At 41.9% G+C, this 17503-nt stretch overlaps 2 protein-coding genes across 4 annotated transcripts in view; one reads left to right on the top strand and one right to left on the bottom strand.

Annotated features, from left to right (window-relative positions):
* Nucleotides 1-12688, top strand: part of LOC106578695 (M-protein, striated muscle) — a 44529-nt gene extending 31841 nt beyond the window's left edge. For all 3 annotated transcript variants that reach the window (XM_014157799.2, XM_014157798.2, XM_014157800.2), the window contains 9 exons: nucleotides 116-229; nucleotides 4336-4423; nucleotides 4524-4562; nucleotides 4770-4875; nucleotides 5705-5868; nucleotides 6083-6119; nucleotides 6451-6473; nucleotides 6649-6704; nucleotides 11424-12688. In XM_014157799.2, the coding sequence (XP_014013274.2) occupies nucleotides 116-229; nucleotides 4336-4423; nucleotides 4524-4562; nucleotides 4770-4875; nucleotides 5705-5868; nucleotides 6083-6119; nucleotides 6451-6473; nucleotides 6649-6704; nucleotides 11424-11672 (876 nt within the window). In that variant the 3' untranslated portion in view covers nucleotides 11673-12688. The remainder of the gene's footprint in view (nucleotides 1-115; nucleotides 230-4335; nucleotides 4424-4523; nucleotides 4563-4769; nucleotides 4876-5704; nucleotides 5869-6082; nucleotides 6120-6450; nucleotides 6474-6648; nucleotides 6705-11423) is intronic.
* Nucleotides 12470-15326, bottom strand: LOC106578697 (general transcription factor II-I repeat domain-containing protein 2-like). Its single transcript, XM_014157801.2, has one exon. It carries the CDS (start codon nucleotides 15126-15128, stop codon nucleotides 13317-13319), a length of 1812 nt encoding a protein of 603 aa, XP_014013276.2. The 5' UTR covers nucleotides 15129-15326; the 3' UTR covers nucleotides 12470-13316.
* Between the last annotated feature and the right edge of the window lie 2177 nt (nucleotides 15327-17503).

The following is a 17503-nucleotide window of genomic DNA, read 5'->3' as shown; positions in this document are numbered from 1 at the left end:
TGAAAATAGATCAGCTCAGCTCTCAACTTTCCAGATGATTTGGTATTACCAGTGTGCAGCCGGACAACATCTGGACAACAACCTGAACATTATAGGTGTCTTTCGCCTCCCGCAGGTTGGAAACATAAAGAAGGAGACCGTTGCATTGTGGTACAAGGATGGGCGTGAGGTCAAGGGAGACGGGAATCTCACCTTCACAGAGGGAGTGCTCAACCTGGAGATTGCTCAGGTGAGAGGAATTCTAAAGTTATTTCATGCACCTCATACATGAGAAATTACAGGGACTGTAAGGCCATACGGCACAACACCTGTCTTTACAGCTTAGAGAGTATTGTTTTGCAGATTTCTGTATACTATTTGAATGGCTCTTGTGTACATTATAGGCTAGATAAAGGTTGGAAAATATCATATTTCAATGATTATACGGCACATGTATTGAATGTTTAGTGATGTGTTATGCAAACATTATTATGGGTTGTACATTTGCATGCTGTATGTAACTATGAAACTGCATCATCATTGCACATCTCTGTCTATGTTCATATATCATAAATACTGTTCCTTACATGTCATGGATACTATCTTCTGGCTACAAGATTCATTGGTGATAAGTTGAGCATAAGGTGGTCTAATGAGGTTGTGACCCTGTGAAAAGTTATTTTACAGTAATCTTAAAAAATATCTTTATACAATAGCCTAATACGTCACTCTTAACTGAATTTATCAACATTTCTCTCATTTCCCGTCCCAGCATCTAACCCGAACCCTATGAGGGGCTAGCTATGTGTTCTATGGAGAATAATGCATGACGTGGATGGTGAACCATTATTTTCCAGAGAACGTATAGAGCCCCAAGTTGATTATACAACGCTATAATATAACAATTATTGATCATAACATCTTCAGAAATCAGTGATTCTGACAGCTTTTGGGGCACATTCTTATCACACTTCTGTAAATAATTTAACATCCTTATACAGTACCAGTCAAAAGTTTGGACACACCTACTCATTCCAGGGTTTTTCTTTATTTTTACTATTTTCTACATTGTAGAATAATAGTGAAGACATCAAAACTGAAATGACACATATGGAATCACGTAGTAACCAAAAAAATCTAAATATATTTGACATTCTTCAAAGTAGCCACCCTTTGCCTTGATGACACCATCAGACCACCTCCATGCTTCACGGTGGGAACCACACATGCGGAGATAATCCGTTCACCTACTCTGAGTCTCACAAAGACACGGCGGTTGGAACCAAAAATCTCAAATTTGAACTCATCAGACTAAAGGACAGATTTCCACCGGTCTAATGTCCATTGCTCGTGTTTCTTGGCCCAAGCAAGTCTCTTCTTATTATTGGTGTCCTTTAGTAGTGGTTTCCTTACAGCAAATCGACCATGAAGGCCTCATTCACGCAGTCTCCTCTGAACAGTTGATGTTCTGTTACTTGAACTCTGAAGCATTTATTTGGGCTGCAATCTGAGGTGTAGTTACAGTAACTCTAATGAACTTATCCTCTGCAGCAGAGGTCTTGCTTTCCTGTGGCTTGATGGTTTTTGCGACTGCATTTGAAGAAACTTTCAAAGTTCTTAATTTTCCCAATTGACTGACCTTCATGTCTTAAATTAACAAAGGACTATCTATCATTTCTCTTTGCTTATTTGAGCTGTTCTTGCCATAATATGGATGAGATCTTTTACCAAATAGGGCTATCTTCCTTATACCACCCCTACCTTGTCACAACACAACTGATTGGCTCAAACGCATTAAGAAGGAAAGAAATTCCACAAATTAACTTTTAACAAGGCAACCCTGTTAATTGAAATGCATTCCAGGTGACTACCTCATGAAGCTGGTTGTGAGAATGCCAAGAGTGTAAAGCTGTCATCAAGGCAAAGGGTGGCTACTTATATTTCCATTTAACACTTTTTTGTTACTTTATGATTCCATGTGTGTTATTTCATAGTTTTGATGTCTTCACTATTATTATACAATGTAGAAAATAGTAAAAATAAAGACAAACCCTGGAATGAGTATGCGTTCTGAAACTTTTGACTGTGTGCTTCTAAAAGCCAATGAGGAGATGGGAGAGGCAGGACTTTCACGGTGTTCAGCGTCACAAATAGAACTGACTTCTATTTTAGCGCTTGGCAACACAGACGCTCGTTGGCGCGCTCGAGCAATGTGGGTGCAATGATTGAATAACGTGTATGTGTACATTTATTTTGCAACGCTTGCGCACGCAAAAGCGGCAAGGACTTTTCACAAAACTGCATTCAGCAAACGATGGAATTGCAAGAGCTAGCTATGTACTGTCCCACAAAATTGCTAAACATATCAAGCCATTCGCTGAGGGCGAATTCATTAAAGAATGTTTTTAATTGACTCGGCAGCAATACTTTGCCCCGACAAGAAAGAGCTGTTTGAAAATGTTTCCCTGTCAAGATGAACAGTGACACAGCGTGTTGAGGACATCGCAGAGAATATGGAACAGCAGTTGAAAGACAAGGTAAAGGATTTAATCTATTTCTCCTTGGTCCTGGATGAGAGCAGTGATGCACGTGACACGGCGCAGTTGTTGATATTCTCTCGAGGCAAAACCCCAGACTTTGAAATTACAGAGGAGCTTGCTTCAGTGCAGTCAATGAAGAGCACAACCACAGGGAAAGATTTATTGGAGGAGGTTAGTTAGTGTGTGGCAAAGCTGGGACTGAGTTTTGAAAAGTTATCCAGTGTGACCACTAACGGGTGCTCAAACTTGACAGGAAAAAAACATTGGCCTTTTTGAAAAGGATGCAAGATCAAGTAGCTGAGCTGAACCCAGATGAGAAAAGTATTTTCCTGCATTGCATTATTCATCTGGAGGTGCTCTGTGCTCTCCATGTTGTGGATACAGTCACTAAAGTGGCAAAATCTTTGAACCACAGGCAGTTTGTCTCTCTGTTGGAAGAGACAGTCGGGCCATGCAGATCAACCCTACCACAGAAATGTTAGATGGCTGAGTTTGGGGAAGGTGCTTAAAAGGGTGTAGGAGTTTTGCAAATGAAAGGAAAATATGTGGATTTCCCTCAACTGCAAGATAAATGGCTGATTTTGCCTCCACTGTGGCCATCATGGCCCTCATGAATAAACTGAATTCGAAACTACAAGGGAAGGGCCTTTTTGTACTTCAGATGTACAGCCTTGTCAAAGCCTTCAAGAGCGAATTACTCCTCCTGACCCGCCAAGTAGAAGCCAACAATCTCACCCACCTTCCGACACCACTAGTCTGTTCCCTATCAGATGACCAGCGGGAGAAGTATACATCGCTGCTGCGTGCTTTGAACGGTGAGTTTTCTCATCGTTTTGAGGATTTCGAAGTGTTGGATAATGCTCCCAATGACCTACAACTCGAGCTTATCGATCTTCAGTCTGTTTCAGTGATTGGAGAACTATTCAAACAAATGTCACTGACGAGGTTCTATGCATCTCTCGATGAACAAAACTTTCTAAAGATTGAGTCATGCTCAGATGTTTGCACCAACCTATGCATGTGAACAGACATTTTCAGTAATGAAATATAAATCAAGGCACAGATCATCTCTAACTGACTCTCACCTCTCAGCAATCCTGCGCATAGCAACGTCAGAAACTATACCTGACTTCACTGCTCTAGTCAATACCCATCAGAAACTATACCTGACTTCACTGCTCTAGTCAATACCCATCAGAAACTATACCTGACTTCACTGCTCTAGTCAATACCCATCAGAGACTTCACTCCTCACACTGATTGAGTAGTTTAAATGTAATGTTGAGCTCTCTTTCTTGTGTTTTTGTGTATACCCGTTATTAACAAGAGTTCTGTCCGTGGTGCTGAATGCACAGTGTACTTTTCCCTCCGTGTAGTTCATTACATGTTTAATAATGAAAATACCTACCAAAAGGAGAACATGGATGTGGTTTATTTCTGTGCATGTTAAAAAAGTAAAATATGTAGCATATCTGGACATGATTTACAGTAGATATATCTGTCAACACAGTCATGCACATTATGTATAATCATGTAATATGATTCTGGCCCGCGATGGCAAAAATATATTCTGTGGTCTTCCATGGAAAATAATTGCCCAGCCCTGCCAAAAGGGGTCATTCTGCCATCTTCTTGTTTTTTTTTGTTTTGAGAATGCTTTTTTTGCTTTCGCATCCTATAAATGTGTGTCCTGCAGCACCCATAGCAGGGGATAAAAGATTGTCTTTTCTCTTGAGATTTTTATTTTCTTCCTTTACAAAATGGTGGCTGTGCATTTTTTTTAGAGGTGTGTCTCAAACCTTGCCTTCTCTTATAGATCTCAAAGAGGGATGCCGGTGTCTATGAGATTGTTATGAAGGATGACAGAGGGAAGGACACATCTACGTTGAATCTGACAGAACAAGGTGACTAAACCCTCAAAGCCATACCTCATTGTGTGTACAGTAACGCAAGAAGTCTGTCATTTTTTAAAAGTTATATTATTGTCACATTTCTGTTTTCCAGGTTTCAGAGACTTGATGAATGAAATGTTCAGTCATATCGGTAAGTACATGTTTCACTATAGTAGAAACGTCATATTAAGTTTTACTTGTGTTCAAAACATACCTAAAGTGTCCCTCTGTAAAGTTGAGCTGTGAAACATTTTGCTGTGTAAAGTCTTTAATGTTGCACTGTAACATTTCTATAATGTTGCACTTTGTAACTTCTCTATAATGTTGCACTGTGTAACGTCTTTGTAACCTCCGCTAGCCAAGTCCTCCACCGCACTGAAGATCCAGAGCACAGAAGAGGGCATCAGATTGTACTCCTTTGTCAGCTACTACAACGAAGCACTCCAGGTCACCTGGCACCACAAGTGTGTACTCTCCTTACTTCTCTGTGTTTATGTGTGTCATTGGAGGCTGGTGGGAGGAGCTATATGAGGATGGCCTCATTTTAATGTCTGGAATGGATTCATTGAAACGGAGTCCAACGTGGTTCCCGTATGTTTGATTCTGTTCCATTAATTCCATTCCAGCCATTACAATGAGCCCGACCTCCTATAGCTCAACCCACCAGCCTCTGGTGTGTGCGCATGTAGCACATGAAGACTTACTACTCAGCCTGAAGTGTCCCCACTTGCACTGCCATATAGCTAGCTTTTCGGTGGCGCCGACTTGGTAAGACGCTTTGGGATGTCGGTCACGTGTTTTAGCAAGGCAGAGGTCCTGGGTTTCGAGCCTTGGTGTGAGGTGAATCAGGAGGAAATGGTACTCGTTAAGCAAGCAGCGTGATGTCAGTTACAGATGGTGCCGTGACCTGGATCTGCAGTTGTGCTCAGCTCAACACTGGGGCCGCTGTGTTGTAAGTTTGGGGGGTGAATGTAGTGCATTTTGAAACGTACTCCTCAGCCTGAAGTGTCCCCACTAGCGCTGCAGAATAGCTAGCTTTTCGGTGGTGCTGACCGCTAAAACGCTTCGAGAGGCCGGTCACGTGTGCAAGCAAGGCAGAGGTCCTGGGTTTGAGCCTCGGTGTGAGCTGAAATCAGGAGGAAGCAGTACTTGCTAAGCAAACAGCGTGAAGTCCGTTACACGCATGTGTCTGCATTTGTGAGTATATTTGCAAGTAAATTTAACTGTCAGGTGTGTGTTGTCTGATGCAGCCTATATGTGTGTAAGTCAATGATCTGTTTTCCTCTCTCGTAGGGATTCAGCGATAGCCTTCACAGACCGCATTAAGAGTGGTGTGGTAGGAGAGCAGCTGTGGCTACAGATCACAGAGCCCACAGAGAAAGACAAGGGCAAATATGCCATTGAGTTCCATGATGGGAAGGGTGGTCTGAAGAGGACTGTGGAGTTGGCCGGCCAGGGTGAGACTACATCTGCTTCCCAAATTGCACCCTATGTTCCCTATATAGTGCTCTAATTTTGACAAGGGCCCATAAGGCTGTGTTCAAAAGTAGTACACTATGTTGGGAAAAGGGTGCCATTTGGGATACGGCCTACACCTAAGTTTGAATTAGGCAGCTTCCCACTACACCAATGCTTTGATAGGCTTACTAACCTCTTTTTGTTTTATTGCAGCATTTGATGACGCATATGCTGAGTTCCAGAGACTCAAGTAAGTGACTTAAAATGTGTGGATTTTTGTACATAAAAAAAATTAAAAAATACACATTGTGTAAGCCTATCTACATGTTGTGGATGTGTCAGTAAGTACTGTCCTTCTTTTCATGTCATTGCTATTTTTGGTGTTCCTCCCTGTTTTCCCAGCCACTCTCTCTTTGCATGTACTGTTTAAATAGCAGGCAGTCTCTGACAGGACTTGAGGAAGGGAAGTGGGTAGACAGATGAAGTCTTTACTTAGACACGCTTCCTGGCTCCAAACACATTCTCTGCATTCGTTTCTCTTATCTTTGTTCTTCAATTTGTTCTGTCTCTTCCATTGTCAGAGCGGCCGCAATTGCAGAGAGAAGTAAGTTCTCACTCTCTCTGTCACACACACACACACACACACACACACACACTTCAACTTTTAAAAACGTTATTATAAGATGGGGATGAGAGGACTGCTCACTGTATTTTAGTGGGTACTGATATTTTTAAACTGATCTGAGCTCAGTGGCCTAATTTGGTGCTCCTTTTTTCAGATCGTGCTCGTGTGGCGGGAGGCCTGCCTGATGTTGTCACCATACAGGAGCTCAAGGTAACCATGTCTGGATGGATCTGTATCTGTCTATGCATGTCCACAGTCCCAAACTGGCCATGCAGGCTTGATAGTGAATGACACTACTATGGCTGCATCTGAAATGGTACCTGTAATGGGGATTTTCAAAGTGAATAAAAGAGCAGAACAATCACAGATAGTCAATCTGGTTTAATACAAGTTGCAATAGGGAGGCACCTCCAGAACAGAAGCAGAGAAAATGTCTAGCGGGCCCTCTCTGAGAAGGCCCTTATATATTAATCACACAGCACCGAATGTTCTGTAAACACCAGCCTGTCAGGCTTGTAGGAAATCATAACATCAGCTGATACAGAATCACACAGTGTCACAGATACATTATCAGTGTGTCCTCGAATCTAGTCTGGTGTCAAACTTTAAACATAACTTTCAACACTGGCAGACATTTGATACTGGCAGTTAAACGGGTCAATACTTAGTCTATAATTATCTGTTGATACTAACGGGTGTAAAGTAACGAATTATAACTACTGTCGTTACTGTAATTGAATAGCATTTATCTTGATGAAACTACGCTGGCGAGTAAATAATCCACCTCTACCCTCTGTTCTATTGGTGAATGTACAATCACTGGAGAACAAACTGGACGAGCTCCGTTCGAGACTATCCTAACAATGTGACCTGAAGAACTGTAATATCCTATGTTTCTCTGATATTTGGCTGAATTAAAAACATGGATAATATTCTAGCTGGTTATTCTATGCATCGGCAGGGTAGAACGGCAGCGTCGGGTAAGCTCAAGGGGAGTGGTGTGGGTCTCTTTGTTAACAACAGCTGGTGCACAATATTTAATATTAAGGAAGTCTCGAGGTTCAGTTCGCCTGAGTTAGAATGCCTCATGATAAGCTGTAGACCATACTATTTACTAAGAGTTTTCATCCATATTTTTCGTAGCTGTCTTTTTACCAACACAAACCGATGCTGGCATTAAGACCGCACTCAACGAGCTGTATATAAGCAAACAAGAAAATGCTAATCCAGAGGCAGCACTCCTAGTGGCCAGTGATTTTAATGCAGAAGAACTGAAATCTGTCAACTCGTTTCTACTGGCATGTCACCAGCGCAACTAGTGGCGGAAAAAACTCCTTTACTCCAGACACACATACAAAGCTCTCCCTCGTCCTCCATTTGGTAAATCTGACCATAATTCTATCCTCATGATTCCTGCATACAAGCAAAAACTCAAACAGGAAGTACCAGTGATACGCTCAATACGGATGTGGTCTGATGAAGTGGATGCTAAGCAACAGGACTGTTTCGCTAACACAGACTGAAATATGTTCTGTGACTCATCCGATGGCATTTAGGAGTTTACCACATTCATTTAATAAGTGCATCGACGACATTGTCCCCATGGTGCACATATCCCAAACAAAAGCCATGGATTACAGGCAAAATCTGCACTGAGCTAAAGGCTAGAGCTGCCTCTTTCAAGGAAAACCCTCTGACGAACCATCAAACATCAATACAGGACTAAGATTGAATCCTACTACACTGGCTCTTACGCTCGTCAGATGTGGCAGGGCTTGCAAACTATCATTACAAAGGGAAAAACTAGCCGCGAGTTGCCCAGTGACACAAGCCTACCAGATGAGCGGAATACCATACATGAGAACACCAGCTGTTCCAGACGACTGTGTGATCACGCTCGCAGTAGCAGATGTGAGTAAGACGGATTACCAGGACGCATACTCGGAGCATGTGCTGACCAGCTGGCAAGTGTCTTCCCTAACATTTTCAACCTCTCCCTGACCCAGTCTGTAATACCTACATGTTTCAAGCAGACCACCATAGTGCCCAAGTAACCTGCCTAGATGACTAATGCCCCATAGCACTCACGTCGGTAGCCATGAAGTGCTTTGAAAGGCCGGTCATGGCTGTCGTGTCTTTGGGGGTACCATTAAACTGAAGATATGTTTATCAATTAGCTCCCTGTAATTATTATCACGCGACTAAATTGATTAGTCGTTTAATTGTAATTAACTAGGAGATCGGGGCACCAAGGAGAATATTCAGATTACAAAGCTATAATTTTCCTAATATAACTTTCCTGTACTATAATATTATATTCTATTATAGTATAGGCCGATTATCTTCTGGTTTAAATGGTGTATTTTACCTCTAGTCCAGTCTCATTCCAAACGTCGTAAATTGTTGTATCTGCACGAACCCAGTCTTTACTAAAATCATCCATACATCAATTGTCTTAAAATCATTTATTTACTACACTAAGTAATTAACAGAACACATACAAACAGTAATTATCGTCACAAAGGATTGGTATAGTAATGTGCCCTAATGGCTAACAAGCATGGCTGGTCTGTTAGACAATGGGTCATAAACGGTCAGCTGAGAAGTTACAGAGTTCATTAATATTAACAATTGACAATTGAAGGCTCACTCATTCGGGAACAATTGCAATCAATATATATTTACGCTCAGTGTGTCGTCGTTCTTTGTTGGAGAGTTCGGTTCTGTTGGAGAGTCTCTCTCTCTCGGTTAGAATGGATCTTTCAAAGCGACATTCATTAATGTCGTCATAGAATGGTTGTTTCGTTGGTCTTCGCGTTCAATGATATAATTTACTTAGCTGCAGACTAATAATTAATATCAAAGACTTATTCTTATTCTGTCGGTATCAATAGTCTAAAAGTTAACCACATGGTATGGTTCACTTTCAGTAGAGGAATTAGATGGTATGTGGCCATGGAGTGTAGGCCTGGTCTGAAGAAATGTAAATCATGGGGTGTTTTATAGTGCCCATCGAACAGGCTTGTCAAATGACGCCTGGTCCTGTATGTGTCCCTGGGGCGTGCCTATGACTGAGTTAGAATTGTATTTCTGTAACCAAATCTATCACATTACATCAGTACAATAGCATCTCATGTGTATTATAAAAGCTTCATCCTTATTAATACATTCTATACACCCATTATAATGCAAGTCTCAAGCTGAGTCTATTATATAAACAGTTTTATGGTAATATGGCTATATTGTCTCTTCTGAGTATCACAAAATTGTACCAAGCGGATCAGTTCGTAGCTGGATTCTTCACCAATCTTCCATACCTTCTCCAGAACACAAAATGTCGCTTGGCTCTCCAATTCTATGAGTTGGAAGAATTTCCTGTGTCTCTCTATGGGCCATGTGGCCAGAGACTCTCCTGGAATTTTAGAGTTTTTACAACCCTTTACACACAGGGTGGATTGGGGGGAAGGTAGGTTGGGTGGTGGTGCAAAAGGGAGGGGGGGTCAACTGTCCTCCCTGTACCAAAAGAGGCCAACGTCATGACATGGCTCACATCAACACCATCATCCCGGAAACCCTAGACCCACTCCAATTCACATACAGCCCCAACAGATCCACAGATGACGCAATCTCAATCGCACTCCACACTGTCCTTTCCCACTTGGACAAAAGGAACACCTACACTACTGTTCAAAAGTTTGGGGTCACTTAGAAATGTCCTTGTTTTTGAAAAAGCACATTTTTGTCCATTTAAAATAACATCAAATTGATCAGAAATACAGTGTACATATTGTTAATGTTGTAAATGACTATTGTAGCTGGAAACGGCAGATTTTATAATGGAATATCTACATAGGCGTACAGAGGCCCATTATCAGCAACCATCTCTACTGTGTTCCAATGGCACGTTGTGTTAGCTAATCCAAGTTTATAATTTTGAAAGGCTAATTGATCATTAGAAAACCCTTTTGCAATTATGTTAGCACAGCTGAAAACTGTTGTGCTGATGAAGGAAGCAATATAACTGGCCTTCTTTAGACTAGTTGAGTATCTGGAGCATCAGCATTTGTGGGTTCGATTTCAGGCTCAAAATGGCCAGAAACAAAGCCCTTCTGAAATTCGTGAGTCTATTGTTCTGAGAAATGAAGGCTATTCCATGCGAGAAATTGCCAAGAAACTGAAGATGTCGTACAACGCTGGGTACTACTCCCTTCACAGGACAGCGCAAAACGTCTCTAACCAGAAATGAAGAGGAGTGGGAGGCCCCGGTGCACAACTGAGCAAGAGGATAAGTACATTAGAGTGTCTAGTTTGAGAAACAGACGTCTCACAAGTCCTAAACTGAAAAAAAAAGCCATATCTCAGGCTGGCCAATAAAAAGAAAAGATTAAGATGGGCAAAAGAACACAGTATATTTTTGACAAATCGTTTGGTTTTTTTTACATTCAGATATGCCTTTTTTAAAGTTTTATTTTATTTTTATGATTTACTTTTTGAGGAAAATGTCATTAAAGTAACAGTACTTCTACTTGAGTAGGATATTTCAGTACTCTTTCCACCCCTGGGCGCAAAACTACTTCATTAAATATGGTACTTAAAGATGCATGGTTAACTTTTCTTTCCATTCCCCAAGGGAATGCATCGGTGTGCATCTCCCCGCACACACAATCATGTTTATTACATATCAAATACAGGAAAAGGATAACTCAAATCATTTCCCATTACAGTACCCTAGTATTCCCTACATAGTGCACTACATTTGATCAGAGCTCTTGTCAAAAGTAGTGCACTATAGAGGGAATAGGGTGCCATTTCGGACGTACCCTACTGTATATGTATTTGAGCCATAGAACATAAGGTGTGATCCCGTCTCTCTCTCTCTCTCTCTCTCTCTCTCTCTCTCACTCTCTCTCACTCTCTCTCTCTCACCAGGCCCTGAACCTGACCTGTAACATTTCAGGCGACCCAGTGCCTGAGGTCGTCTGGCTGAAGAACGAGAGGGAGATTGTGTCAGACGACCACTACATCATGAAGTTCGAGTCGGGCAAGTACGCCAGCTTCACCATCACCACGGTGAACACGACAGACTCGGGCAAGTACAGCATCCTGGTGAAGAACAAGTACGGCACAGAGAGCGCAGACTTCACCATAAGTGTCTTCAGCCCCGACAGCAAGAAATAAGGGAGAAAGGAAGAAGGCCGGCAAGAAATAAGGGAGACCTCAATCTTTGCGTAAATATCATGTGTAAAAAAACAGATTGAGTCCTGAGCATTGGTTTGAGATGGTTTTTATGGTACTATACATAGTATTTAACAGTTTGAAAAGGTGTATCGTTTTACTCTGAGCATGAAATGTCCAAAGGTTCAGAAAGAAATCAGAGAAGAGCTGTTTCAGCATTTTATCTTTCAGAATTACAAAAAAAACATATACTATACTAAAGGTCCAATCGTCCTTTATCTTGACACAACTATGACCTCAGGCACTGAAACAGTTATACAGTCATAGCATTTTCCCCATGTATTACAATTAAGGCTGTCAGAGTTAATCAGCTAACTCGAGTTAACGTTTTGTAATTTTAGTGCACACTAATCGCATTGTCTGAAAGCGTTCAAAATACACTGAAAACATCACCTATACAGCAAAACAAGTTGACATTAGGTTAAAGAAAGTGTGCTTAATTCATCTACTTGATTTTGCTTACTGTCACTTTGGACAAAATCAAAGACAAAATCTTAAAATACAGCTCAATTTGAGCAAATTCAGAATTTGTGATTAATCACAGCAAATCCTGGAATTAACTCGATTACATTTTTTCATCGTTTGACAGCCCTAATTACAATATCCCACTGGGCACACACTGGTTGAATCAATGTTTCCACACCATTTCAATGAAATTAAGTTGAACCAACATGGAACAGACATTAAATTGACATCTGTGCCCAGTGGGATGTTGCTATAGCTAAAAAATATGAATTTAAGTACTTAGACCGTTTGTGTTAATTCAAATTACTCAGTAGTGTTATTACATCACTCCTTCTGTCACTGTAGTGATTATGACTCCACTTCCTTGAATTATGACACCACGCCCTCTGATTATGACATCACTTTCCCTGACACTTAGTAGTGATTATGAAATCACTTCCTCTGTCCCGTCCCACGAGAAGGGCTAATAAAATGGAGCATGTATTTCCTCACCACCTCTGTTTTCACTGCATTGTTCCTTCTCTATGGCACCCCATTCTTCATTCTCCGTTCTCTCCCTCCACTCTTCACTCTCTTCTTCAGTCTCCTTTTCACCATTCACTCCTGGTCCCTTGTCTTATATTGTCTGTTGGTCATTTAGTCTCCAAAGGCCAAGAAGGCATCTATCAGGAACATACACACACTTCTCTCCTTACACTAGTGCAGGGGTGTCAAACTCAAATACCCAGTGGGCCAAAATGTAAAACCTGAACAAAGTCGCGGGCCAACATTGAACAAATGAACCTTTTAATATGGACCCAAACAAGTTTTGCTTTAACATTGAATATGGAACAAGCATCGCTTATTACCATACAATATATAATTTAATAGTGGAGACATGCAAAATCGAATTTCAAATGAAAAAACACATCAATGGCATTCATTTATTAAATAAATAAAATTTTAATAAAAATCGTATGCCTCTTTTCTATTTGCAGCCTTCTGATTTAAATACCAAAATAAACTTTTTCCACTGGCTAATAATTTTACAAATAAAATTATAATAAATCAATCAACCATTCAAGCCCATGCCTTACGGCAAGAAAAAGTGCACAAAGAAAACGTTAATTATTGCACACTGATCTAATCTGATGTGCCCAAGCCAGATACCTGGCATCTCTTCTTGGATGCTAGTTCATCAATGTCTGGGCTCAGGCTCTGAGCTGAAGAAATCCTCAGTATCGAGCGAAGGTGTTCATCAGTCAGACGTCTCCTGTGAGTTGTTTTGGTCATCTTCATCGAGGAGAAAAGTTGCTCGCATAGATAAGTGCTGCCGAACATGGAGAGCATCTGAGCAGCTTGGGTGCGGAGCTGAGGCATTGTGTCAGGGATGAACCGTGGAAACTGTGCGGCGCCCACAGCATCATACTTTGACTTCAGCGTGTCGTTGCACTGGAGTTCAATCAGCTCCATTTGGATGTTGGTTGGTGCATTTTCCACATCAACTGCGAAGGGATTACTAAGCAGTTCAAACCTACATTTCTGGACATCGAAGTCTGCAAATCGCCGGCTAAACTCAGCGGCGAGAAAACTGAGTTTTTCAGCAAACTGTGCGCATGGGAACACGGCGGTAGAGATCTGCGCTTTTATGGTTTGGCAGCAGGGAAAATGGCAAGGGTTTCCTTGCAGCATCTGATTCTCCCACAGGCACAGTTTAGTTTTAAAGGCCCTCACTGCAGCGTACATGTCTGTGATGATGCGCCCCCGCCCCTGAAGCTGCAAGTTCAGCGCATCGAGATGGCTCGAGATGTCACAGAGAAAGGCCAGCTCACACAGAAACTTTTGCTCCCGGAGCTCTGCTGTATCCTTCCCTTTGGTTTCCAGGAATTTACATATTTCCTCACGCAGCTCGAAACATCTGTTCAGTACTTTCCCTCTGCTTAGCCATCTCACCTCTGTGTGATACGGCACGTCTGCGTATTCCGAACCACACTCTTCTAGAAAAAATGTAAACTGGCGGTGATTCAGACCTTTTGCTCTTATAAAGTTAACTACCTGTGTTACTGTGGTCATAACATGTTCCATCTTTAGGGCTTTGGCACACAGTGATTCCTGATGTATGATGCAGTGGTAAACAGTTAGCTCACCTGCACAGTTCTCTTCCCGCATCTTCTCCCGAACCATGCCCACCAGTCCACTCTTTTTACCGCACATCGCTGGCGCACCATCTGTCGTTAATCCAACGAGTTTATCCCACGGCAGCTTTATTTCAGTTACACATTTGGAAACCTCCTCAAAGATTTCCTTTCCTGTGGTTGTGCCATGCATTGATTTGAATCCCAATAGCTCCTCCGTAACACACAGATTTGAGTCCACTCCACGGATGAAGACTGACAGCTGAGCAGTATCAGATGCGTCGCAGCTCTCATCCACAGCGAGGGAGAACGCAATGAAATCTTTTCCCTTTTCCATCAGCTGGTCATACAGATTGGTGGCAAGATCACATGTGCGATCAGCTACTGTGTTCCTGCTCAGGCTCACGTTTGAAAATGCTTGCTTTTTCTCTGGGCATACGAGGTCACAAACTTTCATCATGCACTTTTTCACGAACTCTCCCTCATTAAAGGGCCGGGCTGATTTTGCGATCTCTGCTGCCACTATATAACTAGCCTTTACAGCAGCCTCACTTTGTGATGTGGCTTTTTTTAACATATTCTGTTGTGAAACCAAACTTCTTTTCATCTCCTCTACTTTCTGGCTCCTTTGAGTCATGTCCAGGTCCTTGTATTTGTCATGGTGTTTCGTTTCATAGTGTCGTCTAATGTTGTACTCTTTACTTACAGCCACGTTGACTCCACAAACAAGACAAACAGGTTTGTCTTTTACATATGTAAACAGATATTCTGCCTCCCACTTGTCCAGAAAGCTCCTGTTTTCTGCCTTTCTTTTCGCCATTTTTGGGAAGGGATAGCGCGCTGACAGTTGTAGCGTCTATGTTGCTATGACTACTGTCACAGAGGAGAGGGCGTTTCTGGGTCCTGTCCTGATTGGCGCGCGAAAACAACAGCAGAGCATTATGGGATTCGTAGTATTAGCGGTGAATGCGCTGTATAATACCGGCGGGCCAGCTCTAGTAGTAATTTGGTATTGTCTCGCGGGCGGGCCAGAGTTTGACACCCATGCACTAGGGAGTCAAACTCAACTCCTTGAGGACTGCACCCCTGCTGATTTGTCTCATTTATACCTTTGCAAAAGGGTGTGTTGATACTGCAGATGTGTGCCCTTGAGGACTTGAGCTTGACAACCCAGCTGCTTTATACCATATACTTTGTCTCGTAATACAATCAGCTAACTGTACCTTGTCTCTGTCCACACACACTTCCAGTGAGCACCACTCCTCTCATCACATTTCTCTGTAATGAGTGTTTGAAAGGTAAGCACAAATCACTTGAGTGATCCTCAAACACCCATCATGTTATTGTTCATTACATGTTTTCTCATCAAGGATTGACCACTAGTAGGACCTTACACTGCCTGTATCCCAAATGGCACCCTATTCCTCATATTACTCTTGACCAGAACTATGGGCCTTTGTCAAAAATAGTGCAATAAATAGGGAGTCATTTGGGAGGCAGACATTATACAGTGCATTTGGAAACTATTCAGACCCCTTGACTTTTTCCATATTTTGTTATGTTAAAGCTTTGTTCTAAAATGGATTACCGTAATTTCCGGACTATAAGCCGCAACTTTTTTCCCGCGCTTTGAACCTCGTGGCTTAAACAATGACGCGGCTAATATATGGATTTTTCCCGCTTTCAAATTGTTTTTCTAAAAAAAAAACCATTCTGTGACGTGCTCAGTTTTTTGGCGGCATGAAGCTTTCATTAGACCAATGAAATTGCCGAACGGGTTAAGGTCAAACAACTTTTTTGTTTACTGTTTAGATTAAATAGAGCGCGCTCAAACTTCCCATCATTCTGATTACGGTAGTCATTTTGTCACCCTGATTCCTGGGGGCACAAGAAATTATTTGCAGCCACTCGACATCAGTGTAAATCGTGCATTTAAGGTGGCGCTCCGTGTTCAGTGGGAGGCTTGGATGACAAGCGGGGAGAAATCCTTCTCTAAAACGGGCCGCATGCGAAGAGCAACTTATGGTCAAGTCTGCCAGTGGGTCCTGACAGCGTGGAGCATTGTCAAAAAATCCACTATCATCAACGGGTTTCGAAAGGCTGGACTGCTGCGTGTTGAAGAGGGCTCAGCGGGGGATTTGCCTCCGGATGAAAGTGACGAGAGCGACAATGAAAACGATCCAATATCGGATGAAGCAATTCTGAGGCTATTCAACTCCGACACCGAAGGAGATGACTTCAGTGGTTTCAGTGCACTGCTAATTTTTTATTTTTTTTGTTACAAGCCGTGTTTCGTTGAAGCCTGTGTAAAGTTCATTTGTTTCAATGTACCGGTAGGCACCTGTGGCTTATAGACATGTGCGGCTTATTTATGTTCAAAATAATATTTGTTTTTAAATTCAGTGGGTGCGGCTTATATTCAGGTGCGCTTAATAGTCCGGAAATTACGGTAAATGAGAAAAATTGCTCATCAATCTACAAACAATACTGCATAATGACAAAGCGAAAACATGTTTAGACCTATATTTAAAAAAAAAAAAAAATGGAAATGTAACATTTACATAAGCATTCAGACCCTTTGCTATGCGACCCGAAATTGAGCTCCGGTGCATCCTGTTTCCATTTATCATCCTTGAGATGTTTCGACAACTTGATTGGAGTCCACCTGTGGTAAATTTAATTGATTGGATATGATTTGGAAAGGCACACACCTGTCTATATAAGGTCCCACAGTTGACAGTGCATGTCAGAGCAAAAACCTTCCAACCTGACAACGACCCTAGGCACACAGCCAAGACAACTCAGGTATGGCTTCGGGACAAGTCTCTGAATGTCCAGGAGTGGCCCGTTCAGAGCCCGGACTTAAACCCGATCGGAAATCTCTGGAGACACCTGAAAATAGCTGTGCAGCGATACTCCCCATCCAGCCTGACCGAGCTTGAGAGGGTCTGCAGAGAAGAATGGGAGAAACTCCCCAAATACAGGTGTGCCAAGCGTCATACCCAAGAAGACTCAAGGCTGTAATCGCTGCCAAAGCTGCTTCAACAAAGTACTGAGTAAATGGTCTGAATACTTATTTAAATGTGATATTTCCGTTTTTTACTTTTAATACATTTGCAAAAAATTCTAGATTGATGAGAAAAAAATATTTAATACATTTTAGAATAAGGCTGTAACGTAACAAAATGTGAAAAA

Source organism: Salmo salar, chromosome ssa19, assembly GCF_905237065.1.
Source record: "Salmo salar chromosome ssa19, Ssal_v3.1, whole genome shotgun sequence".
Lineage (NCBI taxonomy): Eukaryota > Metazoa > Chordata > Actinopteri > Salmoniformes > Salmonidae > Salmo > Salmo salar.
The sequence above is the reverse complement of the archived record's forward strand: the minus strand, read 5'-3'. Positions and strand labels throughout refer to the sequence as shown.